At 34.2% G+C, this 25,573-nt stretch overlaps 3 protein-coding genes across 4 annotated transcripts; 2 read left to right on the plus strand and 1 right to left on the minus strand.

Moving 5' to 3' along the window:
- Window positions 1-5,531: 5,531 nt before the first annotated feature.
- LOC125816878 (arginine decarboxylase) lies at window positions 5,532-8,357 on the plus strand. The gene has a single exon (XM_049496526.1). The coding sequence runs from the start codon at window positions 5,974-5,976 to the stop codon at window positions 8,164-8,166; it is 2,193 nt and encodes a 730-aa protein (XP_049352483.1). The 5' UTR covers window positions 5,532-5,973; the 3' UTR covers window positions 8,167-8,357.
- A 1,269-nt stretch (window positions 8,358-9,626) lies between these two features.
- Window positions 9,627-13,101, plus strand: LOC125816890 (NADP-dependent D-sorbitol-6-phosphate dehydrogenase). The gene is made up of 6 exons (XM_049496538.1): window positions 9,627-9,812; window positions 10,718-10,812; window positions 10,912-11,029; window positions 11,537-11,669; window positions 12,225-12,444; window positions 12,574-13,101. The coding sequence occupies exons 1-6, from the start codon at window positions 9,680-9,682 to the stop codon at window positions 12,802-12,804; spliced, it is 930 nt and encodes a 309-aa protein (XP_049352495.1). The 5' UTR covers window positions 9,627-9,679; the 3' UTR covers window positions 12,805-13,101.
- Window positions 13,102-13,782: 681 nt separating this feature from the next.
- On the minus strand, window positions 13,783-19,559 carry LOC125816886 (polyprenol reductase 2-like). Of its 2 annotated transcripts, none has more exons than XM_049496534.1 (7): window positions 19,513-19,559; window positions 19,186-19,343; window positions 16,742-17,088; window positions 16,022-16,256; window positions 14,263-14,361; window positions 14,069-14,140; window positions 13,783-13,973 (listed from the first exon to the last, which is right to left on the minus strand). In XM_049496534.1, exons 2-7 carry the CDS (start codon window positions 19,339-19,341, stop codon window positions 13,869-13,871), a joined length of 1,014 nt encoding a protein of 337 aa, XP_049352491.1. In that variant the 5' UTR covers window positions 19,342-19,343; window positions 19,513-19,559; the 3' UTR covers window positions 13,783-13,868. The 2 variants fall into 2 exon arrangements, with proteins under 2 accessions (XP_049352491.1, XP_049352490.1); XM_049496533.1 differs by having other exon boundaries at window positions 19,440-19,559.
- Window positions 19,560-25,573: the final 6,014 nt, after the last annotated feature.

Genomic DNA, 25,573 nt, shown 5'->3' on the forward strand with positions numbered 1-25,573 from the left:
TTTACATATTCCGTGTATTTTGACGGCAAAATAAAATAAAATATTAATTTTAGGGTTAAGGACCAGATTGATCACAATTTATGATACATAAAAGACCATTTCCATCAAGTCCATACATTAAGGACCAAATGGAATCAAAGCCATACATTAAGGACCATTTTGATCATTTTCTCACCCCTGTAACAGACGTGGCAAAAAAAGGAGAAAAAAAAAAGCGCGTTAAATAAAAAATAAAGTAAAAAAATAATCAAAATCTTCTTTCTACCCATACCCCCACACTCCCCCTACTCTTCTTCTTCTTCATCACAGCATCCCCGCCCTCTTCTTCTTCTTTTATTTTTTTCCCATTATTTTCCAAATATGATTTCCATCCACCCATCTCCACCTGAATCCTCTATATATCCCCCACCCCCACCTCTAATTTTATTCTATTTTAATGATTATTTGATTTCACCATTTTTATAATATCCAATTTTACTCTTCAATTTTGTTGGTGATTGATAAAATTGATGATTAATTTTAAAAAATAAATTATAATGACGGATCTGTAGGTAAATATTAAATTTTGTGATGGATATAATTTGTGGGAAAGAAAGAGATAGTGTGATTTTGATGGTGGGTTTATTAGTAGATGGTGAAGTTTGTGGTTGGTGTGGTGAGACATGAGCTTGCAAAGCTTAAAAAGAAAGTTGCAACTTAAGAATTTTTAAGTAGCGACAATTTTGAAAGTTGTAATTTCACATCTCCAGATAGATCTATTTAATTGAGGAGAAAACTCTGTTTGTTTTGTTTTTATTTTCTTTTCCATTTTTGCTTTGTTTTAGATTTGTTGGGAAGTTATTTTTTTGTTCTATGATGGTGAACGGTTTGTTTCAAAGAATTCATGCCGAGTTATTTCAGATTGTCTTGTTGCACTAGAAAAAAAAGAAGATTTTTATTGTGAAATATATAGATTTTGTATTAATATGATGGCAATGTTAGTGGTTTCATGGTGGTATTCATGAAAGAAGAAATAATTGAATGACATGGATAATTTTATTTGAAATTTGACATGGTATCTGATGTGGCAGTGAGATGACATTAATGTGACGCAAGTGAGATACAATTTTCATTGGTGAAAATGGTATTATACATCACAGATAGTAAATAAATTTACTTTTTAGTAGTATATGTGTGTAATAGATCGCTGTGATAGTTTAAGCGTATAACTGATTTTTTGATATAAGTTCAGGGGTAAATTTATGTTTTTCCCTATTTAAAAATATATGTATAAGTACTGATATTTTTTAAATGAGGACCCCAAAAAATATGAAATCATAAGCGATGACTTTAATAGCCTAGGAGTTAAAAAGACGGCCCTTTAATTAGCCTTAAACTTACAATAGTCTAATCGTAAATTTATACTTCATCAACAAATTGTCTTAGTGTTGGATATTTTATTCTTTAAAATTTTAGCTTTATTAGGTGAAGAAATAAAATTGGCCAATAAATGATAACTTTTTATTTTCTCTAATTGGGAGAAAGCATGTGTTCTGTTTAGTAATCGTTAATAGTCTCCATCCATAACAGCTAAAAGTGCACCATTTCTCAAAATTACAAGGACTATTAGTGCTTCAAACTTATATTTTAGGGACCATTTTGAGTCTAAATTTAAATTGCAAGGATTATTTTGGTCATTTTCTCTACTTCGATATGCTCTTTTTCTTTTTTCGCCCTACTCATATATTCATGACCTATATAATATGTTCATATTTTTTAATTGTGTGTACTCTTTATCTTTTAATTTAAAATTAAACAAAGTGGGTTGTTAGAGTTTAAAGATTGTTTGATAGGGAAATGAGATACACAAAGTTATCTTCTTATATTTCATGAAAGTAATTATCTCACATGTATATATAGTGTAAAGTTTTTTTCATCAATATATTATAAATACGGAATAGATAGTTTTGAAACTAATTTATATCCCTAATCAAACACCGGATAAATAATTCAATTGTATCTTATCCTAGAATTATTATCCCTCATATCAAACGGCTCCTAAAGAAATAGGACAGAGTGTATTACATATTTCGATGAAACAATCTAAAAACTTTTAGAGCGTGTTCCATACAGAGGAAACATTTTTTTATATTCGATTGGTTAAATTTTTAGTAAATACTTTTTTCAGGATAAATCAAAATTTAAATATCCTCCCAACTCTACAACATATCTTATATTCACCCATGTTCCCACCCTTATAATTCACATTCCCACCTCTTGTAATATTTGTTCAAACAATATACAAATATCTTTAGACTAATTTTTTACGTACAAAACATTAAAAAATTATTTATTTATTTAAAAATTATTGTGTATGAAAATAATTTTCTTTCGTACCGAATACATCTTAGTTCATCTCCACGAAAATTTTTGTTTTTTTTTATAAAGTTATCCAAACACTAATTGTTAAGAGTTTTGAAATACTCGTAAACGCTAATCACGCTCAATGAAGAATCAAAAAACACAAACCAAATCACAACTTTACTTATTTTTTAAAAATAAAAAGCAAAAAAATGATGATGTGTGGGGGTCCACACAAAATCTTTAATGAAACAATCAAATATTAGCATAGCATATTCCTTTGCCCAAATTTTCTAGTATATTTACCTTATTTTAAAATTTAAATTCAAAATAGAGATCGTCAATTTAATTATTTTGAACAATGAATTTTTTTTTAAAATTAAATTAATATAAAATAGAGGTAGTATTAATTTGAAAACCTAACAAATCCAAAAAATTATGTTGATGTATAAATATATTTTAATAAAGATAAAATATTAAACTGTATGATAATTAGTAAGCATAAATTATAGAAAGTAAGTCATTATTTTTTATTATAACTTCAATAACCACCACGACATATTCTCCTATTAATTGCTCCTCTACTATTCAAACGACTATCTACATTTTGTATTTATTTTGCGAAGGTAAAAAAAATTCTCTAAATTTTGAACTTTTCACCTAATTTTTTGAAGGGGTTGAGTTTTTGTATCTTGTAGGAAAGAAACAATTCAAAAATTATATTACTGAATTGATATAGATTATACTATAATAAATTTTAAATTTTGACTCGACTTTGAATCGATGGTACCTAAAAGGATAGATTGAGTCAGTGAGGTTTCAATTCGATGAGAGTAAAGACAGTGTGTGATGCGCGTCAATAATAGGGCACCGGTCACCGCCGTGGGCTCCTCTCTTTTCATCATTGAGATACGGAGATTCTGTGTGTTACCACTTGGAGTACTTGTCTTTTTTTGACAACATAAATACAAGCACATAGTGAAAGAAAAAAATTATGATAAGATAAAAAGAGAAAAAAAGTAATTTAAGAAATTAAATTTTATAAATTCGAGTTTCAAATTAGACAAACTACTTATTATAACATTTAAGATATATTAAACTTCGTTTTATTTAGTTTAAACTTAATTTAGGTTTATTCATGTAAAACTAACTAAATAAGAATAGGGAGTTTTCATGTTGTATTACCAAAGCCTAACTAATAAAAAATCTAAGATCGTATATGATTTTAGAAATAAATTGGTTTTTGGAATTTAGTATTGTGTTCGTCTAGAAGAAACGCAAAACAAATGTACTTTTATTATGATTTTACAAAACTAATTTAAATTTCAAAAAGTTAATGTATAATATAAAAATTACGTCCTTTCATTTAACTCCGCATGATTCACGTTTGAGTTTATGACTTAGGGCTATGTATATTTGGTCCCACTTACGTTGAAAAGACCCATAGAAAAAGAGAGCTACATGTATTTGTGGTTGTAGATAAGATAACCTTATAAGCACACCACTTCTTGCTCTTGTTTGTGATGTTCTAAATAAATTACAAAATTATAAGAAATTGGTCTAAAATAATTATTAAAAACTTGTCATATACACTATCCAAAAATTGATGTGTTAAGAATTATTTTGATCCACCTCACCCCATCTTGCCTATATTAGATAGTAGAATAAATTCTCAATTTCAAATATTCACTTCATAAGAAATGAAAAATCATAGTATATATTTATTTTTTCAATCCCCATTCAGTAAATTTGTTACCCTGTTTAAATTTTTAAAGAAATCACTATGGATTGTTATTATTTAGCTTTCCAAGTAAGAAAAAAAAGGAACTAAACTAAATGAACAAATATCTAGAGATAGCAAATGAAGAAAGATGAAAAAAGATAAGGTTGCGTACAATTTTATCCTACGAAACTTCAAATAATATGGGTTGATTTATATTTGACCAATTCATAAATAATTGAATAACTTTAGATAATATGAATTGATTTATATTGACCAACTTTTAAATGATTGAATAATTTTGAATAATATATGTTGATTTATATTTTTAATCAAATTTTAAATGATTAAATAACTTTGGATAATATCAATTGATTATATTTGACCAATTGAATGACCTTAAATAATATGAGTTAGTTTATTTAGATTTGCAATGATAAAATGATTTTTCTACGAGACAGAATTTAGCTAAAACTAAAAAAAAAAATAAAAAATAACCATTAACTTTTTAAAATTTGAATAATTTAGCTATAACCTACTCCCTCCGTTTTAATTTATATAGTACTTTTCAGATTTTGAGATTCAAATAAGTTTATTTTTTATTATAAATTTTTCATATCTATTAGTTATTTTGAATTGTCAATTATTGTAACTTATAGTATTTTTTACGTAGTTTACAAATATATAAATTTTATTTCAAAAAATTAAAGATGTCACACGTAATTTTTTTAATTAAAATTAAACTATTTGATTCTCTAAAAATAAAAAAGTGCCACATAAATTGAGTGAAAGTATATGATTTGAATTTCCCCCGCCGCCCTATCTCTAAAAATTACAAAATCTAAAGGAAGCTTCGTGGTCGTAAGCAAACAAGTAACTACCAAAATCTCCTCAAATAGTCACGATATTATCACACCTAACACGCATACCTTATCTTCTCGCTTAACGCGAAGATAAAATCCCCCAAAATGGGGTCCACTTCAGGCCACGCGGCAACTCTCCGTTGTTTATCCACGGTCCCAAAGAATCTCTTGCCCACTTAATAAAGAACAATATTCATACTCTTGCCATTTTTTATTTCTTTTTTCGATAAAATTTACTGCCTTCCCTTTATTTTTACTATTTATTATTGATAATTTTTTTCTACTTGTTTAGTATATTAATTATTTTTTTCCAAAGTTAATTTTAAATCTAAGATTATACATATTAGTAATTTAATTTCTCTCAATTTATGTGACAAAATTTAAATAAATATATCTTATATTATAATATTTATAATTATTAATTATTGTGACTTATAATAATTTTTATCTAAACTAGCACTTAAGTTATGGTTAGAATTCCTGCTCCAAGAAGAAAAAGAGAAAGTTAGATACTTTCAATGGGCGGAAAAATGGGGCCCACGGCCCAGCCACGGATTTTACACCTATATAATGCGTCTTCGTCTCATGCATATCTCGCTCACTTCATAGCTGTTTGTTTCACGTTCTCTTCACAATTTCCATTACAGCCACTAGGTTTCCGTCCACTTTTCTTTTTTCTTCTTCTTCTTCTCTATTTCCATTAATATCTGTATGGTGTTCTTCTTTTTCGAATTCTAGATTTTGGCTTTGAATTCTTGTTAATCTTTGTTTTTCTTTGTTTAAATCAAGAAATTAGCTTCTTCTGAAGTCAGGGTGGGGATTTTTGGATCGTGTAAAAGTGTGTTAGAGGGTGATTATCTTTTGATTCACTTCTTTTTTTGCTTCTTTTGAGGGGGTAGCCGGGGCCTCGGCCTCGGCGGGTTTTAATAGCCCCCAACTATTACAACATTGGGAAGAAGATCATCAATCTGTACAAACCCTTAAGTTAGTTTTTCTTTTCTTTTTTATTCTTTGATTCTTTCTTAAGAAATCAAACAGATCGGGGAAGAGATGCCGGCCTTAGGTTGTTGTGTAGACGCTTCTGTTTCCCCTCCTCTCGGCTATGCCTTTTCTTGGGATAGCTCTCTTCCCGCGCCGGAGTTATTTTCCTCCGGCGTACCTCCGGCGACAAACGCCGCCGCCGTTACTACCGGTTCTCATTGGTCTACGGATCTGTCATCTGCTTTGTACCGGGTAGATGGGTGGGGTGCTCCTTATTTCTCCGTGAACTCTTCCGGGGATATTTCTGTCCGGCCACATGGTACGGATACTCTTCCTCACCAGGAGATTGACCTACTAAAGGTTGTGAAGAAGGCTTCTGACCCGAAAAATTTGGGTGGGCTTGGGCTTCAGATGCCTCTTGTTGTCCGTTTTCCTGATGTTCTGAAGAACCGTTTGGAGACTTTGCAATCGGCTTTTGATATGGCGGTTAATTCTCAAGGCTATGAGGCTCATTATCAAGGTGTCTATCCGGTGAAATGCAATCAAGATAGGTTCGTGGTGGAGGATATCGTGAAATTCGGGTCGCCATACCGATTCGGGCTGGAAGCCGGGTCTAAACCAGAGCTCCTGCTGGCGATGAACTGTCTCTCCAAGGGGAGTGCTGATGCTCTTCTTGTTTGCAATGGTTTCAAGGACATTGAGTATATTTCGCTTGCTTTGGTTGCAAGAAAGCTCCTTTTGAACACTGTAATTGTGCTTGAACAAGAGGAGGAGCTTGACCTGGTGATTGATATCAGTCGTAAGATGGCTGTTCGGCCTGTAATTGGACTTCGTGCTAAACTCAGGACCAAGCATTCTGGCCATTTTGGATCCACTTCTGGTGAAAAGGGCAAGTTTGGGCTGACAACAACTCAGATTCTTCGTGTAGTGAAGAAGCTTGATGAATCTGGAATGCTGGATTGTCTCCAGTTATTGCATTTTCACATTGGATCTCAGATCCCCACAACAGAGTTGCTTGCTGATGGTGTTGGTGAGGCCACTCAGATTTACTCTGAATTAGTCCGTCTTGGAGCTGGTATGAAATTCATTGATATCGGAGGCGGGCTTGGAATTGACTATGATGGTTCTAAATCAAGCAATTCTGATGTCTCTGTTGGCTATGGCATTGAAGAATATGCATCCGCTGTTGTCCAAGCGGTCCTCTATGTCTGTGACCGTAAGGGCGTAAAGCATCCAGTGATTTGCAGCGAAAGTGGCAGGGCAATTGTTTCTCACCATTCAATTCTGATTTTCGAAGCTGTGTCTGCTTCTACTACTCATGTTTCTACACAGCCATCTTCCGGTGGTTTACAATCCTTGGTGGAGACTCTCAATGAAGATGCCCGTGCTGACTACAGAAACTTATCTGCTGCTGCTGTCCGTGGAGAATATGATACATGTCTCCTCTACTCTGATCAATTGAAACAGAGATGTGTTGAACAGTTCAAAGATGGGTCCTTGGATATTGAACAGCTGGCCGCAGTGGATAGCATATGCGATTGCGTGTCGAAGGCTATCGGGGTAGCTGATCCTGTACGCACTTACCATGTGAATCTGTCAGTTTTCACCTCAATTCCTGATTTTTGGGGCTTCAGCCAATTGTTTCCTATTGTTCCAATTCACCGTCTGGATGAAAAGCCTACCATGAGAGGAATACTGTCTGACCTGACGTGTGACAGTGATGGAAAGGTTGATAAGTTCATTGGGGGCGAATCAAGCTTGCCGCTCCATGAAATTGGAAGTAATGCCGGTGGTGATGGTGGGCGGTATTATCTGGGGATGTTTTTGGGTGGGGCTTATGAGGAGGCGCTCGGAGGACTCCACAATCTATTTGGTGGACCAAGCGTTGTTCGCGTGTTGCAGAGCGATAGCCCTCACAGCTTTGCGGTGACTCGCTCTGTCCCTGGTCCGTCCTGTGCTGACGTGCTCCGGGCGATGCAGTTTGAGCCTGAACTCATGTTTGAGACTCTCAAGCACCGTGCAGAGGAATTCTTGGAACAAGGAGAAGGAGAAGATAAAGGTCTTGCCTTTGCATCTTTGACCAGCAGCTTAGCTCAGTCCTTCCACAACATGCCTTACCTTGTGTCGTCTTCGTCTTGTTGCTTCACTGCAGAAGCCACTGCCAGTGCCAGTGCCAATGCCAATAATGGTGGCTATTACTATTACAGTGAAGACAATGCTGCAGATTGTGCAACAGAGGAAGATGAGATTTGGTCCTACTGAACTGCTTGAAGTGTCTTGTTAGCATCTCCAGTTTGTTTTAGTTTGTCATCGAGGTCGTCTGTTTTTTTCAATAATCCCACCCCTTAGTTGGTGCATGTTACATTTCGTTTGTCTAGTTTTTGAAAAAGATGCAGTAGACTGTCATCTCTGTTGCAACTAAGCTTATGTTATTTCCGAATCAATTTCATGTATGGTTCGTCCTCTTTTCCGCCTTATATTAATGCATGCATTTTGTTTTAGTATATGATGATCTGCTATTTGTCCAAATTGAATTGAAAGATAAAACCTCCGCAGCTTATGGGTGGGTAGGTGGAGATTCTCATCATCGTGGCTTAGATTAGATTCGTTAATGATAATGTTGTTGCTACTTGCCTAAATGATTAAGGCTACTTTTATTTTGTACAAAGGGTAGGTGGAGCTGTATCATTTTTAACTTCTTGACACGTTTAGATTATTGATTAATGTTGGACTGGACAGATTTGTTCATCTTTGGCACGTTATTGAATTTTTGAGATGTTGGTGAAAGGTAGAGAGATTTGTTTATTGATGACATAGTCGCCCTTTGAAACAGAAAAAGAGTTGTGCTTTTGCAGGTCATGTGGTGTGTGTATAAAGTTTGTTAAAATTCAAAGTATTTTTTTAGTTGTAGAGAGTTGCTTTTGTTTTGTGCTGGTAAGATACGAATTGCCCCATATATCCATTACCATAGGAATGAAGATAACAGATTTCTAATGTTGCTTTTGTACAGTGAATGAGATTCCTTATCGGCAAAAACAGTTTTTAAGATTTTTTAGACTCCGATGCGGCACTTTGGATTGTAAGAACAAAGGAACCTCACCCCACCAATTAGTGAGAATATTATAAATGAGACTTTATGTTCTTTTTTCTGCATAATCACACATTACTTTTCAACATTTACCTTTAAACTCCACATTTTGAGGAATTACCTCTGTAATTTTCTATTTGCTTGTCAAAATGACTATGAGACTTACTGTTTGTTGATTTTGACATAAACCAAGTAGGCATTTGCAAATTTTGATGACACTAGTTTCTGGCTGACTACCTCTCTCCCCAATATTGATTATCTTGAGTCACAAAATATTTCATTTGACCACTAAGCCACATAGTTAGGTGTGTCAAATACTTCATACGCATAGATAGTGTAAGAATCTTTTACATTCCATATCAGCTTTTCGAAAAGTAATTGTAAATATAACAACAAGATACTCACTATAGTCTCACAAATGGGTCTGGAGAGGATAAGATGTTTACGGCGCTTAAAGACTATTTTTGATAAACTCTCGATTCTAAGACAATCATTTTTCAATTCAATCTGTGTTGTTAGTTGTCATTTTCCCTTTGACATGCTGGGAAGACTAATTGGGCCAACAAATAAAATTGGGAGCCCATAAAACTTTTTGCAAGCCCATTTATATAAGACAGTGAAACACCAGTCAATTGCAGGTTCACTAGTTTCAAGTAATCAAGAAAAACACACACACACAGAGCAGAAATGGCGATAACACTGAAGAGCGGCTACAAGATGCCGATTGTGGGATTGGGTGTTTGGCGAATGGAAGGAAAAGATATAAAAGATCTTCTCATCAACGCCATCAAGATTGGCTACCGTCACTTTGATTGTGCTGGTAACTACTTTTCTTTTTTTCTTGATTTTACTTTCTTGCTCTTTTCATTCTTGATTCTTCATTAGATAGATAGAAAAAGTTCCTCCGTTTGGATTGCTAGATTGAATGTGATTTCTTGATTTTCACTCATGGGTAATTCTGGATTGTACTTTTAGTCTTAATTACTTAACTATTAGTATTAATTACTTAACTATTAGTATAAGTTATAACTAGTTGTATGACCATTCTAGTCCTAAAGCTAGGTTTAAAACATGTTGAGTGTTTTGTCTCGCTTAATGTGGGCTTAAATGTATCATCCTCAAGTTAAAAGACACACTTTTCCTTTTTCCGAAGATACACTATACATATATATTTGTATTTTTTTTTCCTCTATAGTCCTAACATACCCAACTTTTTGTGCTTTTTTGCTTTTGATAACACTAGGTATGGACTATGGCCCCTCCCTTAAATCATTTTAAAATAGAATCTTGCTCCTTACTAGTTGGGGTTGTGGAGAATACCACCTTTAAGTAAAGTTTCAGCTGCATCAATTTTCTTCCACACGCGTTATGTATATTTAGTAAGTAGATGGTTAAGTCCCTGCAGAAACAAAAAACAATACTTAATAAAGTAACTAGATTTCTTCCACATCTGCTTAAGCCTTGGTGGGGATAGTTATCACTTACCCATGCATCTGCTAGTGGGAGGTAGCAGGTAACAATGTGGAACAAGTAAGCTGCTTGGACATACCCTTATATTTTAAAAAATGTTCAAAGATGTATATTTATGTTAAGGATGTGCGCGTTGTCACAAACAAGTAATAGGTGTAATGCTACTCGTCACTGATCCACTTAACTTTTGAATGTGTCTTTGCTACTATATATGTTCTTGGAATAGTGTCACCTGACATTTGGTAATGCTTGCAGCTGACTATCAAAATGAAGCTGAAGTTGGGGAAGCACTCGCAGAAGCATTTCAGACGGGGATCGTGAAGAGGGAGGATCTTTTCATTACAACAAAGGTTAGTGCAAAAATGTTAATTTCATCTGTCGACTCAGTTTTAGCATTTCACTGAGAATTACATATAGCTGGCAATGAGTATCGACTCTCTTTTTTGCAGCTTTGGAACTCAGACCATGGTCATGTTCTTGAGGCTTGTAAAGACAGTCTTAAGAAGTTACGCCTGGATTATCTGGATCTCTACCTTGTTCACTTTCCCGTAGCCACAAAACATACAGGTAAAGCTGCTGGTCTTATTACCTTTGACTTCTTCAAACTTTTGTGCATTTATCTCTTTTTTTCCATTTCCTTTTTTTGAGTTGTGAGGGGGGAAGACCATAACTTATGGCTGATACAGCATATTAGCTATTGCATTTTTATCATTCAGATCATGATTATTATGCTTATTGCACATCTCACACTGAAGGATGTTGTACATAATAACTGTATGGCAAAAACGAATAGCTGGTATTTCGACAAGTACTGCTTGGATCAAAGGCACATAGTGATTGTTAGCTGAATATTGATGCTTAAATTTCCTGATTTCCAATTATTTGGTGATTTGACTTTATATGACTTAAAACCCAAATGAACTATTCAGCAAAATCAATATTTGATTTCAATACATATAGTATAGATTTAAACATCTAGTAATCGATACTCTACTTTAATCTTGGCCTTGGCTTGAAATCAAAGAATTTTCTCTTTTTTAAATGGCTCCTTGTGTTTCTTCTAAATGCATTCAGGAGTTGGTACTACAGCTAGTGCATTGGGTGAGGATGGTGTTCTTGATATAGATACCACCATATCATTGGAGACTACTTGGCACGGAATGGAAAATCTAGTATCCTTGGGCTTGGTTCGCAGCATAGGAATCAGGTAGGCTTACGACTTAAAAACCTGTACTACCCTTTATTCAGCTGCTATGGCCAGCAGATTCATTCTTCTGCTTCATGATACTATCGTGCTGTGGATAATCTTATTGCTGAAGTCAGGCATTGTTGACAAAAACCAGATATAGTTTGGCCATTTAACTAGCGATTTCCTCCTTGAGTTTGTGTCGCTCCAATGCACTGACAATACGTAGTGTTTCAACGAACAAACAAATCTAAAAGAGGAAATTTAATTCTTTAATACATATATAGGCACTTTTTGAAAAATTGAAAATTGTGTATCACAAACTTAACTGCTCAGTATTGCTTGAAATGAATTCATCCTTCTTGAAGTCGTCTTGTCTTGTCTACAACCATTATAAAATTGTGAGAAGTTAACTCTATCACCTACAACTTTACATGTTTACTTTCAGTTATGGTGCATAACTATGTTAGTTTAGGCGCAAGCAGTATGTTATCATGCTATGCTATTTAACATTTGAATTATTTTTCAAACTAATGGTCTTGTATTCTTACTCTTGCAATGGGAATCGATGTGCAGCAACTACGACATCTTTCTCACCCGAGATTGCCTAGCATATTCCAAAGTGAAGCCTGCTGTGAATCAAATCGAGACTCATCCTTATTTCCAGCGTGAATCTCTTGTCAAATTTTGCCAAAAGCATGACATCTGTGTTACAGCACACACCCCACTTGGTGGTGCTGCTGCTAATACTGAATGGTTTGGTTCAGTGTCATGCCTGGAAGATCCAGCGCTAAAAGTAAATCCTTGTGCTCTTATATTTTCCATATTTCGTGAACTGTTCTTCTGGAAGTTTCACAAAAAAATTGTTTCATATTTGCTGGTTTGGTGTAATTGAGGTTGTTTTGTATTTTACTTATTGCATCAGGGTTTAGCTGAGAAATATAAAAAGACTGTGGCCCAGGTTATTCTGCGTTGGGGTATCCAAAGAAACACAGTTGTGATTCCAAAATCATCAAAACTGGAGAGACTGCAGGAGAATTTCAACGTTCTTGACTTCGAGCTCACTAAAGAGGACATGGACCTCGTCAAAAGTTTGGACCGCAACTATAGGACCAACCAACCTGCAAAGTTTTGGGGCATAGATCTGTATGCCTAAAAGCTTCCTGCTTCATGTCTCATTTTGACACCAAAGGCACCAGGATAGGGGACTAAGCTACTTAGACCAGCATCTCATTTGAATATGGAAAAGTGAGTTTATGTTTAGCATGAGAGAGACCATTCACTGCTCTACCTATGATGTAGTTATGTTTTTTCCATTTCAAACTTGTGTACCAAGGCTGATGGATGGTGGTTGGTTTAGTTTCTGGGAGAGTGTGCATGCTGGGGCAACACATCTCCCATCCAACGGCAAATAAAGCTATTGGCTACTAAAATGCTGCAAAATTCTGTCTTTGATTTACAAGAATAGCTATATAGATGAGTGGTTTTGAGCTGCCCTATGGCAAAACTTCAAGTTAACAACTTTTGACCTTGAAGATTTGCACATAGGGCAAGCGGGATCAAAATTTAAAGATCACTCATTTTTTCAAAATTTGCTTGGCTCAAAATGTGTTATTTGATCAAATAACGAGTAATAACCCACCCCGTACGACATGATTCGTCCTCCTATCTCTTTTACTTCATTTTTGAAAAAAAGTGCGGAAGTTAATATATTTTCTTAAATTATTTGCATATAATTTGATATTTTGTATGTTGGGTTTAAGTTGTTTTTCATCCTGCAGGTTTCACTTTTTTGACCTAGTAGTTTGACAGGTCATTTCGGGTTCAATTTAAGTACAGTCCAACCCATTTTTAACTTGAACAAGTTGGGCGGATTACTCAAAAAGAGGTTATTTTGACAACTGCAGAAATAGCATAAATGCTGTCTAATGGAACTGAAAAAGGTCCTTGAAACACAAGGCAAACAATAAGGAATTTCATTACTGCAACTTAGTGCGGCAACATCCACACAAATTTCATTCATTTATGTTACATGATAGATAAAGCAATTGGCCAAAAAAAAAAAAAGGATCAGAAGTGCTCACAAAAACTGCTGGGCATAATCAGATCCATAGAATTGTATCCGTGGCTAGAAAAAATTCACATCTAGCTAACAGAACCTATATATACATACACAGTTCCGCTCAAAGAAATAATATAGCAGAACTTGGTCATTAAGCATTAATAAACAAATGGGAAAATAGCAAAACGATTCCTAGGATAGTTGTCAAACTTGTGCAAATACCATCTATGTGTTTCTGCTGCTGCTAAGACAAGATTTACCACCTGAAATTGCAACATCATGCATCACGCTGCAGAATGAAAATGAACACAGGGTGGGGAAGTGAGGGTACTTCTCAAGATTTTGAATAGAGTTGTACCGTGAATCCCCAGAGTAGCCATATTGTGAGGTCCGAACATCCACTAGCAACCACAAAGCCAGCATATATAACCTTAAGTACAAGTGAACAGCAAAAAGGAACTTGTAATTAGAGCCTGGAAAGGTCAGCTTCTTGTGTGTACTGAGACATGAAATAAATACTCCTAGAACATTAGTAAGAGAAAGAGAAGTTACAATCTCAGCCAAATAGTGTGGAGATGAAACATATTGAAACCAATCACCATGAGGAACTACATATTCGTCATTGTCTTCTCTGTTCTCCCTCAATGAACCCTGATTGGCAATGTAAAGATGTTATTATCACAGTGATGATCTAAGGAATTCTAAGGCAACCATCACAAGCATACAACAACTACGGCTCAATAACCGACACAAACATAATAAAAGAATCAGCTGTCAAGTTCAAAGAGAAATTGCCTTTATGTTAACAGGGAAATTTAGTAAAGAAAATTTCAAGAACGACCAGAATAATTAAAAAACAACAGAATGAAGCAACAGACGTAGAAGGTAGTCAAACTTCTTAAAAGCTCCTGTACTTTTGTTGCAGTGTATTTTGCACCTCCATAATTATCATTAAGCTGAATTTCAACTTATTGCTTCAGCTTATAATGAATTTATCCAGCGTATAAGAATAAATAAAAGAAGTGGATAAGCTCAGTTATTCACCTTCACAGGCTATTGATTCAACTATTGTATCATCATATGCTATCACATCAACCTCACTATCTGTTCATCCTTGTACTTGCAATCTCTCAATGAGAATCAACCATAAAGTAAAACACATCCAGTAATAATATCTAGAGCAGCTACAGTTATCAGAGCTCACAACCTCTTAACCACCAATGTGCCTTATGAAAAAAGAACTAACTCTAACATCAGTCTTAATGACAGTGAGATCCATCGCCTATGCACACATATCCACATATAGTACCTTCGAAATTCTCAAAGTCAAGAATCCATATTCTTACCTTGATCCAACCTTGACCAGAGTGCCACAATTAATATACTTAGCTTTAGTCCATTTCGGTGAATAGATTGAGATTTTCTTTTTATAGGTGAAGGGGGTAAATCCGAAGTCGGTTCTCAAGGCCCGGAAGCTCGGGGATTGAATACCCCTATGTTCCAAGTGACTAGCTTGGCTGGTGATGCGTTCACCCACTTGCACGCTTCCTTGCAAGCACGAAATCCTTAGTTCGCCCGCTACCACACGGGCCGGTGTACTCTTATCGCTAACCCCGAGAGAGGCTATACTGCCTTGGAGCAACGGTTCAGTTGTCTCCGTGGACCTATAGGTCACGGGTTCAAGCCATGGAAGCAGTCACTAATGTTTGCATTAGGCTAGGTGGTCTACATCACACCCTTTGGGTGCGACCCTTCCGCAGATTCTGCATGAAAGTGGGATGCTTTGTGCACCGGGATGCCCTTTTTTTATAGGTAAATAATAGCAAAGTCAGTATAATCACATGGAAGCAAATAAAAATTAGTTGACTCTAACTTGAAAATCAGAAGTGCTTTTACTTCATCTATTTAAATATGAGCTTATCTCAGTCAGGAGATAACTACTCCCATTATGCCACATTTATTTCATGTTTTTTAAGTTCAATTCTTCTAATGTGGTGATTGTGCTCTGTTTGATGAAGGTGGGTGGGCTCAAGTGAATGAGTAAGGCTTAAGAGACCGAAACCATTAGGCGAAAGGAAATGATAAACACTCTACACAGTTTTCAGACTACAGTTAAAACCTCTTTTAGGTTTTTATTGAAAACACCAGTAGCCTTTTTTCTTCCACAAGATAAATTATAATAACTAATAAATCCTCATATAGAAGAGGTAGGCACCAAGGACAAGCACGTAATATATTAACCAAGTAACCAAAAGACACTCCTAACTCAAAGACAAATCCAAATCTATATTCAATAGCACCTGCCACTTACCAAAATTGCATGACAATGGTGTTGATGAATCCAGCCCCAAAAAAATATAGCTGCACCAATCCATGAGTACCATCGTAGTTGAATGAGAGGGTTCAAAAATCTCCACCAATCAACCTCAGTTGCTAGCATCCTATCTTTTCCTTTGACAATAAACTCTTGAATCAAACTCAACCCGAACTTGTATACCTCTGTAGCATGATTGCAGCAAAGAGAGATGGGAACTGCTGTATAGAAGCTTGAATCAAGAAAAAGAACAAAATTCAGCAAGTCTTTTGTCCATCTGACAACTTGGAGTTGATGTATTGTGGAAACTATAAGAAGTTAGGCACTAAAAGAGAATATACTAGTGTTGTCCAAACAGGAAACATTGACTACGACTTCTATAAAGTGTGAATTATTTCAAATAATTTTCTATACAATTACAATACAGTTTATCAAAACTAAAGTCTAGTTGGAAATTCTGCATATAGATGAAGAATATATGCTCTATAAAAAGATATACACCTAATGGTCAAATATTAGACCCTTTTACTAGGCCATGGAAATTTTGATCAAAGTAAATAATGATGGCAAAAATTGAAGTTCCAATTAAAGAAAAGAAAAGAACACACACAAAAAAGGAACAGACACACAGAACACACCAGGAGTCAGCTGATAAAACGCAACAAGAAATATGGAAATATTTACGAAAAAAAGAGACAAAGTGAGATACCAACTTACAATAAACCGGTGAGGTAGCCTAAAATGTGCATCCTGGCTGAAGGACTATATTTAAATATGTATATTGACTCAAACAGACGTCGCAGTACTTGAGCTTCCATTAATAAAAGCAGAAAGATTGATACAGCAATCCTGCTTCTATGTTCCTTTGATGTATGAGAACTGTGGAAAGAGAAGATACCTGATCCTCCCGTCAAGTGGCTAGCAATACTAGAAAAAAGATACGGTTCTGAGATCTTTGGCACTGTACTATAAGCATAAAGCCAGGTTGCACCTAACAGAAGTGTTGTCCAAACAGAAGCTAGAATATAGAAGTGAATGAAGAGTTTCTGTGGAACAGTGAATTTCTGCAATTGAACAAACCAAAAAGAGTGTCAGGTCAATTAAGTTGTTGCAGAAACTTTTTAATCTTTTAAAAGTTGCAGAAATTTTCATTTTCACAGAAAATAGCTATTGCCAGAGAAGAAACAAATTGATATATTTTAAAAAATACTACTCATCATCCATATAACACAGTTTAACTGGAAAGCCCAATACATCTCATTAGGAGGGAGAGTTACTTTGATAAACTCTGTTTTGGACTCACTGCCTACTTATGTAATGTCACTGTTCCCCATCCCTGCTAAGGTGGAGGAAAGGCTTGACAAGCTAAGAAGAGATTTTTTGTGGCTGGGAAACAAAGAAGGAAAGGGCCGACATTTATTTAAATGGCAGGTTGTACAACTTCACAAGCAGTCAGGTGGAGGTGGACTTGGAATCAGAAATCTGAGAATTCAAAATACATGTCTTCTCTCAAAGTGGCTATGGAGGTTTACCAGGGAAACACATGCTTTGTGGAGAGAGGAGATAGTAAACAAATACGGTAGTGCTTGCAACTACAAACTTACTTTATTTATACATAATAACAAGTACTTTGAGGATTCATTCTACCTTATACAAGGGTTCAAATACCACATACTTAAGCTTGTAACATGAGACAAGTGACCGTGTACTTGAAATAGAACTTTGTAACACGACACAAGTCACCAAATAATTGAAACTGAACATTATTGCAAACAACAGAATTTTTTTTACTAAAGTTGAATGGATAAGTGCAAGGCGAACATGGCATGATAGAAGACACGCTAGGATCAAGAAAGATATATTAGCGCTGCGCTTCAGAAGATGGAAACCTGCCAATAGACAGTAATATCACAAATTTCTGAAAGGTACATTTTCAGTATTCATCAATGTATCGGTCAGACAACTACCAAAAGTTGATCAGTACAACACTCTGCTAGTAACATTGAATCAGTTCAATTTGATAGGGATTCTATCCCTGAATTTTCACAAGCCATATTCAAATTAAATCAGTTTGAACGGAGATTATCTATCTGGTTCAATGAAGATGATTAGAGATCCTGCAGCAGTGGATACAATCAACGCTCAATTCACCCTAAAATCATGTGTTAACATTTGTATCCTGCTCAGATCCCCTTCTAATTTGCTTAGCTCCAGTACCAGCCTTCGGGGGATCAGACTGTATTAATGTAGATTTTGCAATGCAGCAGTGAGATACCGCATTTGCTGAGTGAGATGCTGCTGTAAAATAAAGGGACAATGCAATTGCTGCCCTCCACTTTCTCGAAATGGCGCGCCTCTGACAGAGCACCTAATGAAATATCTACACTCTTAATCTCATCCAACATTGCCTCCCTAAGTTTACACACCCTAACTAACAATTTCTAATCAAAGCTTCAACTTAAGAACAAATATCCAGATTCACACAGTTCTAAGCTTAGCAAGAGGACACCAGTCATCTTCGTTGTTCGATTTATGCCACCATGTCGACCCTTCCTTCAAGAACAACAACCTCAAAGCCTAGAAATATCAATTACCTAGCAGCAATTAAACCCTTAGCCTTGTGCCAATGACCACTACATTCCTGTTCTAAACATCTTCAGATGGCTTAAATCTCACTTCTTTAGTCATGAAACTAAACCAATATTGAGATATTATGATGTAGGAGAAATTTAAGCAGAACTAACAAACTTTGTATTCAGCTCGTATGGATTACAAAGCATGGTCTTCAATAGTTAACATGCCAGAATACATTGCAAGGTTCTGGAAGTCGTGAGGTTGAGACTCTGAAACTACAGCTTGGATGCAGTTTGCGGAGGGGGGAAATTGTTATAGTCATGTAGTTATTGTATAGTCAGAGAATTATTCAGGCGGATGCCCGTTTCAATTGTGAATACGGAAAGTTGAGCTAGTCTTGGGTACACTATTTCTTTCGGGAACCAAAACTACACGCCAACGACCAAATAATATACATTGATTAATCTTAGAAGAAAAACTTAAATCAATTGAACTATACAATGCTTGAATGTTTAGTGCTATCTAAAGAGATTGTAAGAACACAAACACGCAAGCAACAAGATTTCAATTTTTGAATGAATACTTACATTTGATGAAGACTGCATAATCTTGCCACGCTTAGCAAACCCTAACACGAATTGTTGAAAAAAATTAATCTTGGATGAAGGAATCAAAGCGATAACAACGGGCAATATCGCAGCAACCCATGCAGCTCTCAACAGGGTGACCAGCCCTAACTCCATTTCTACAAAATCCCACAACAACAAAAAAAAAAAACTTTAGTTCAATTTCACAAATGGGGTTTCCAAATTCCTACTGATTATCAACAATATAGAGTTACCAGAACTGAATGAATATAAAAAGATACAAACTTCAATGAGTCCACGGGAAAATGAAGGGAAAACGAAGGATACCATATAAATTGTGGGTCCTTAATGCAGTGCCGTGAAGGATTGAATATGCTATGGCATTTGCTTCCTACGATATGAAATTCAATGCTACTCTGGAAGGTGTGAAGTGTATTGAGTGTTTTTGGAAGATAAAAAATGACTTTAGTTTCGAAAAGTCAATTTAACTTAGGTTTGGAAGAAATATTATTTTCAAAGAAAGAGGTCACTTAATTTTTTTTTTGAAAGAAATTAAGAAAACTTATTAAATTTTTAAAAGATTTTCAAATAGAGAAAAAATTATTTAAAATTCAAAGAGGGTTCGGGGTTCAATTTACATTCAAAAAGGTGTTAGGCCCTCGAAATATTCACTACTAACATGCGATTGACCAACGACTTGACAAATATTTAACTTTTTTTAAAAAAAAATATCACTAAGTAATAAAATCCATTTTTTATTTTTGAGGGGAAATAAACTAAGGGGTCTTTTAGGAAAAATAATTCATATTAACAAGATAACTAATAAAATAATTCATAAAGACAATAAGTAATAAATAAAATATAAATATTTTAACTTGAGCATAAAAGTAGAAATGACTTTCTTTTGAAAATTAAATTAAGTAAAAACCAATTCAAATAAAAGGTTAGTTATTAATATAATAAATAAAGAAAAGAGAGAAATTTGAACTTGGGCTCCTTGCCCAAATTCAGCAAAAATTGGGCCTTCAGGCCCACCGCCCTAATTCTTGAGTAAACTATCATAAATCCCACTAGTTTAGTACCTAATTACTATGATTCAAGATAGTTTCAATAATTACATCCTATACCATATTTTGTCCGTCGGATACATGTATCATTACTTATCAGATACATGTATCTGACGGTTTGAATTAAAGAGATACATATTTTAATATTTTGAATTAAATGTGTGTAACTGATTTCCTTAAATAAAGGAGTAATTTAGGCTTAATTAACAACTCTAATTGAAAATACAGATTCATTAACATATCAACTCTAACAAATCTTCCTAAAATAACGAAATCCTAAAACCATAATAATTCTCTAATTCAAAACTTCTTCTTCTTGGCAACAATTCTTTTTTTGTTTCTTGCGTTTGATTTTTTTTCCTTTTCATAATGGTCAATATCACCGTAAAAATCAATGGAATACTTCTCAAGGATAATGCTACTTTCCATGATATCATTGAAGGTATTTTCAAGCAACTACAAATCGATTGTAGTCGCAATGTTTGAGACTAAATTTTGGAAAATCTACTTCAGTTTTTGACCTATTCCAATTATCCGACCTTCCCTGCAAATCATGTTTCTATGGGAGGAGAATGAACCTCTAGACAAGATATGGTTCTTATACAGAGGATTGTTAGTTTCACCTCTTATAATTATGTATTGATGTATTTCTGACAAGATATAGTGTGTGATATGAAATTAGTCGCAATGTTCTAGAGATCAGATACAATGTTGAAGACAATTCGACTTCAATTAAGATGAGAATGAAGTTTATGAAATTAAAATGATGTAAATATGATTTTGGATTTTTTCCATTATGCATAACGATTACAAAGAAAATATTGGATGTAGCCATAATGGTGAAATGACTTTTGAGTTGGATACATCAATTAATGCTAATTTATGTATGAAACATTGTTTTGTATATCTTTTTTTCTTCAAATACATGATGTAAGCTATTTACGTTGCTTTGGTTATCTTTTTTTCTTCAGATACATGATCTAAACTATTTTTGAATATAATGAATAAACACTATGTTAAGCATTCATATAAGTGCTCTGAATTGATTGATCGGAGGTCTTGTTCAAATACATTATAACTTAATGAATGCTTCTTGTGATATGTTTTGTTTAAGTACATCAGATAGACACACAATTCCAATAGATACATGATAATAAATAATTATTTAATATTTCAGATACACTATCTACCTTGTTAGATATGTTGTTGATTATTGTTTCTAAATTTTGTTTATAATAAGATACATTTTTTTTTACGTCAGATACACATCTATTTTTGTTGTTCATATACATGAGAAGGGTAGTAGCTCATATAATTGATGTGGTCTATTAGATACACTGTTAATTCTCTAAACTAGTTAATATGAATTTTAAGTTAGATACATTGTAATTTGTTATTTTTTTGCTTAGAAAAAATAATTTTTGATAGTTTCAGATATACTATTTATCATATTAGATACATGTATATTAAACATTTATAGAATACATATAACATCATGCTTAGATACACGAAATAATCATATCAGATACGCATCACTGTCATGTATATGTATAGATACATTGAATGAAACATTAAATATATGAAATAAAAACTAAGATACATAAGATGATTTGTATGACCATATACATGACATATATATTGCCACTAAAATAATATATTGGTGGGGGAGAGGGGTGGGGATAGACAATTTACGGAGGAGGGTGGGGAGGGGGGGTTGATGAGAGAGAAAGATATTTGGACCATTAATTTTAATTTTTAAAATGTAAAGATAATTAAGTAATCCTAGTTTTAAGGGATTTGTGTATCTAATTATATTTTTTAAAATATATGGTATAAAATATTAAAAGTGATAATATATGTAATTGTTTAAAAGTAGAGATAATATTAGTATATATAGTAGGGATGTATGTCTAGTTAGGTAGTTTTTTCCCTAATTCTATGCTTCAATCTTTAAGATTGATATTGCTTGCACTTTGGGCCTGTCTATCTGCAACATAACTGAAATTCATGGGTTTAGGCCCAAATTGTCAAAATCTACTGCTACTCATTTCATTAGGCCTCTGGGCCCAATTTTCGCCTGGACCTGCTGCTGAAATTTCCTAGACTTTTGGTTCACTTCCCTGTATATTCTGCGTATATTGGGTGTATACTATTGTATACGACCTGTATCTAACCCATTTTGGGCTTTCCGAAACCTGTATTTCGACTTAAACCTTGTATTTCTGCATTTCTCAACCTGTATTTCAATATTTTCGGCTGTATACCAGCGTATACAACTCATTTTCTGGATTTTGGAGACTTAATAAGTTAATTTCCAGCTTTGTATTGGACCTTCGGAACCTGTATCAGCTTCCAAAGACCTGTTCACAGACTTCACAATTTTCCATGGGGCTGACTCAAGAAATATGAATATTGCCCATTGGGAGATGCAAGATATCGAGACAGAATTCACTTGGACTCAAAAGGGATTTGGTAGAAAACAAAACAAAAACAGATGAGAATTAGTACCAAATTCCGATAGAAACGAGCAACAATGAAGCAACATGGAACACTGATAAGAAAATCATGGGAATAAATGATATGAGAAGACAAGGCACAGATATAGGGAAGGGACAAGAATTTAGTGACACTTCACGATCCACTTCAGATATGTATACATCAGCAAACTAAATTCTAATATTTCTCGGAACAAAGCTACGAACTCATCGACTTTAATGCGAAATAAAAGTAAAAATCGATGCATTAAGAAATAGACCGAGAGAACAGACATTCGAGCATAATGAATTAATCTATTCAAAACTCTTATGACTCAATCAAACACGAAACAACAATGAGGGAAATTGGAGGTTAAGCTCAGTCTAAAACAGATTTGGCAAGCTCTTCCCTTAAACAGTGGAAAACAACAAAGCAAGTTCATCCAAGTTTAAGACGCGCAAGAGTAGTACAGCTATATTGATTGTAGAAGTTGAAAACAACCAAATTCATATGCTAAACGAACTACAGCTTAACTGATAACCACTCTTATCACAAGAGCTACTGCCCCAACAAACCCGAATTTCAACTACCATGTATTTAACCAAATCCAGATTGATTTAAAGACTTATGCAGGCTGATGCAACTTATAAGAAAAACTCGGATCAATATGAGGAACTTAAAGAGGACAAACAGAAAAGAGAAAATAGGTGGTGATCTGAAGAGAAAAACAAGAGCTTGTAGTAAGCTTAACATCTAAAAAAAAAAAAAAAGCCTCAAATTTTAAAAGCTCAATTGCAAATAGCAAACACTTGTTCGACTAAAAGAAAATGGAGACATGAAAGAAGGCTCAAATAATTCGCTATAAGCGATAATACAACAGAGAGATACAAGAAAACAGTGACAAACAAAGCTAATGGAACAAAATGCAATCATACCACATGATGGCTTTATCAATTAATCTCAAAAACTCAGACTTAACGTTAACGGTAACAAACCAGATAAAGAAACATTGATGCTTGAAGACGTCTAAATGAAAAAAGCTCAGATCTGGCGACATTCGAATAGCTAGAACAATGAAACACAGAATCAACCATACTAAAGCTAAAATGGCAAAATGATATTAAGCCTAAGCCAAATGGATCACTTAAACATACATGTACAAGCCATCATCACTAAAAATCCATTATTCATAACAACGAAATAGTGACTTCACTATATCGAAACGTCATACCGAAATAGAAAAAGACGAAGAGAGCATTACCTTTTTCCAGGCAGCAAAACCGAGGTTGGAACGACCTCACCACCAACTTCAAACTTCAGGAGCTCCTAGCAACCCACGAACAAGGAAAGAAAATATATATTTCTTATATGACTGTCGCAGCTTAGTGATTCTTTTTCTCCGAAAGTTGTTGCTAATGGAGAAGAAAAGAGTGATTTTGGGCTGGGGAAATCGGGTGAAGAAAGGAGTGAGCAGGGCTGCTAGTACGCGATTTTCGCTGGGTACGCGTGAAGAAGCAGACCCTATACCGGGTCGTTCTGGGTATGTATTGTAGCTGTTGGGTTATTGTATGAGAATTAGAGAGTTGGGCCGGCCGGGTATTGGATCATGTTGGGTCTTTTTGGTGGGCTACTGTATCTGTAGGAAATAGGATTTGAAGGTAGCAATTTGAACCAATTTTCGGGTCTTCAAAATGAAGCTAAACTTGAATTAAGAAAATAACCACATGGATTGCAATTGACCCGAAATAAAAATAAGATGAATTGTTTTCAATTAATTAAACAAGCTTCTTAATCTTAACAAAATAAAATAATTAAACTAATTAATTCAAAATATTAACTATTAATTAACTAAACTAATTGACAAAATTTTAAGTAAAACTAAAATCTATTTGAGACGATTTTTGAATATTCATAAAATGTACTAATTATATACATAATTATGTAAAACATATATATTATTTCAAAATTATTAACAAAAAGTGACAAAACTCTTTAAAATAACTTACCAACTATCTTTTTCTAATTTTTTTATAAAACTAATTATTTTAAATTGTTTGAAATTGAAGAAGCTCAATGATTAATCTATATTGTGGAGGTCCAAAATTGGATGTCAACACCGAGAAATTAAAAAAAAAAATGGTCCTTTAGCAGTCATTTGGTGTAGCTATAAACTACCCGCTATAATAATTTTGGGATAAATTTTAGTATGATTTTTTAATTATGAGTTTAATCGGAGGTAGTAGGTAGTTTTTGAATTATTTATTTTAAATCATAATGATAAGATAAATTTATTTTATATGCATAATGAATAACTTATCGCATAATAATTTATTTCCGATCAAACGGTTTCTTACGTTTAACTCAAAATAATCTTAATATTTTAATGTGGAGCACTAATAATTCTTTATTTTTCAAGAGAATTGATATATTTTTAGATTTTTTTTTTAACATATGTCTACTTTTTAATGAACTTGCAAACTACCCCAGGTGAGAAAATTTAGGATTGAGTTAATCTTAATTCATATATTATCATACTAATATTATTTATTTTTCATAATTAACATAGAATTTTAGGAAAAAGAAAGTGTTTATATTTGAAGTTGATACAAAAACCTATAACTTCTTGTACTTCTAAAGCTTCAAAACTCTAGAGGTCCAAAAAAAATTTGGTTGGCTTTGAAACGAATATTCATTTTTTTTTATTTTTTTTTGGTTTTCCACCGGTGTCCCCACTCTTTTTTGTCTAGATGTCGCATTGTGTTTGCTCGAACTCAGGAAACACTTCTCTAATCTGGCTTCTAAAGCTATTTTTAGGTGTCCTCTCGACCTTTATACCGATGTTATAA

This window comes from Solanum verrucosum, unplaced genomic scaffold (assembly GCF_900185275.1).
Source record: "Solanum verrucosum unplaced genomic scaffold, falcon-dt-bn FXZP01000261.1, whole genome shotgun sequence".
Taxonomy (NCBI): Eukaryota; Viridiplantae; Streptophyta; class Magnoliopsida; order Solanales; family Solanaceae; genus Solanum; species Solanum verrucosum.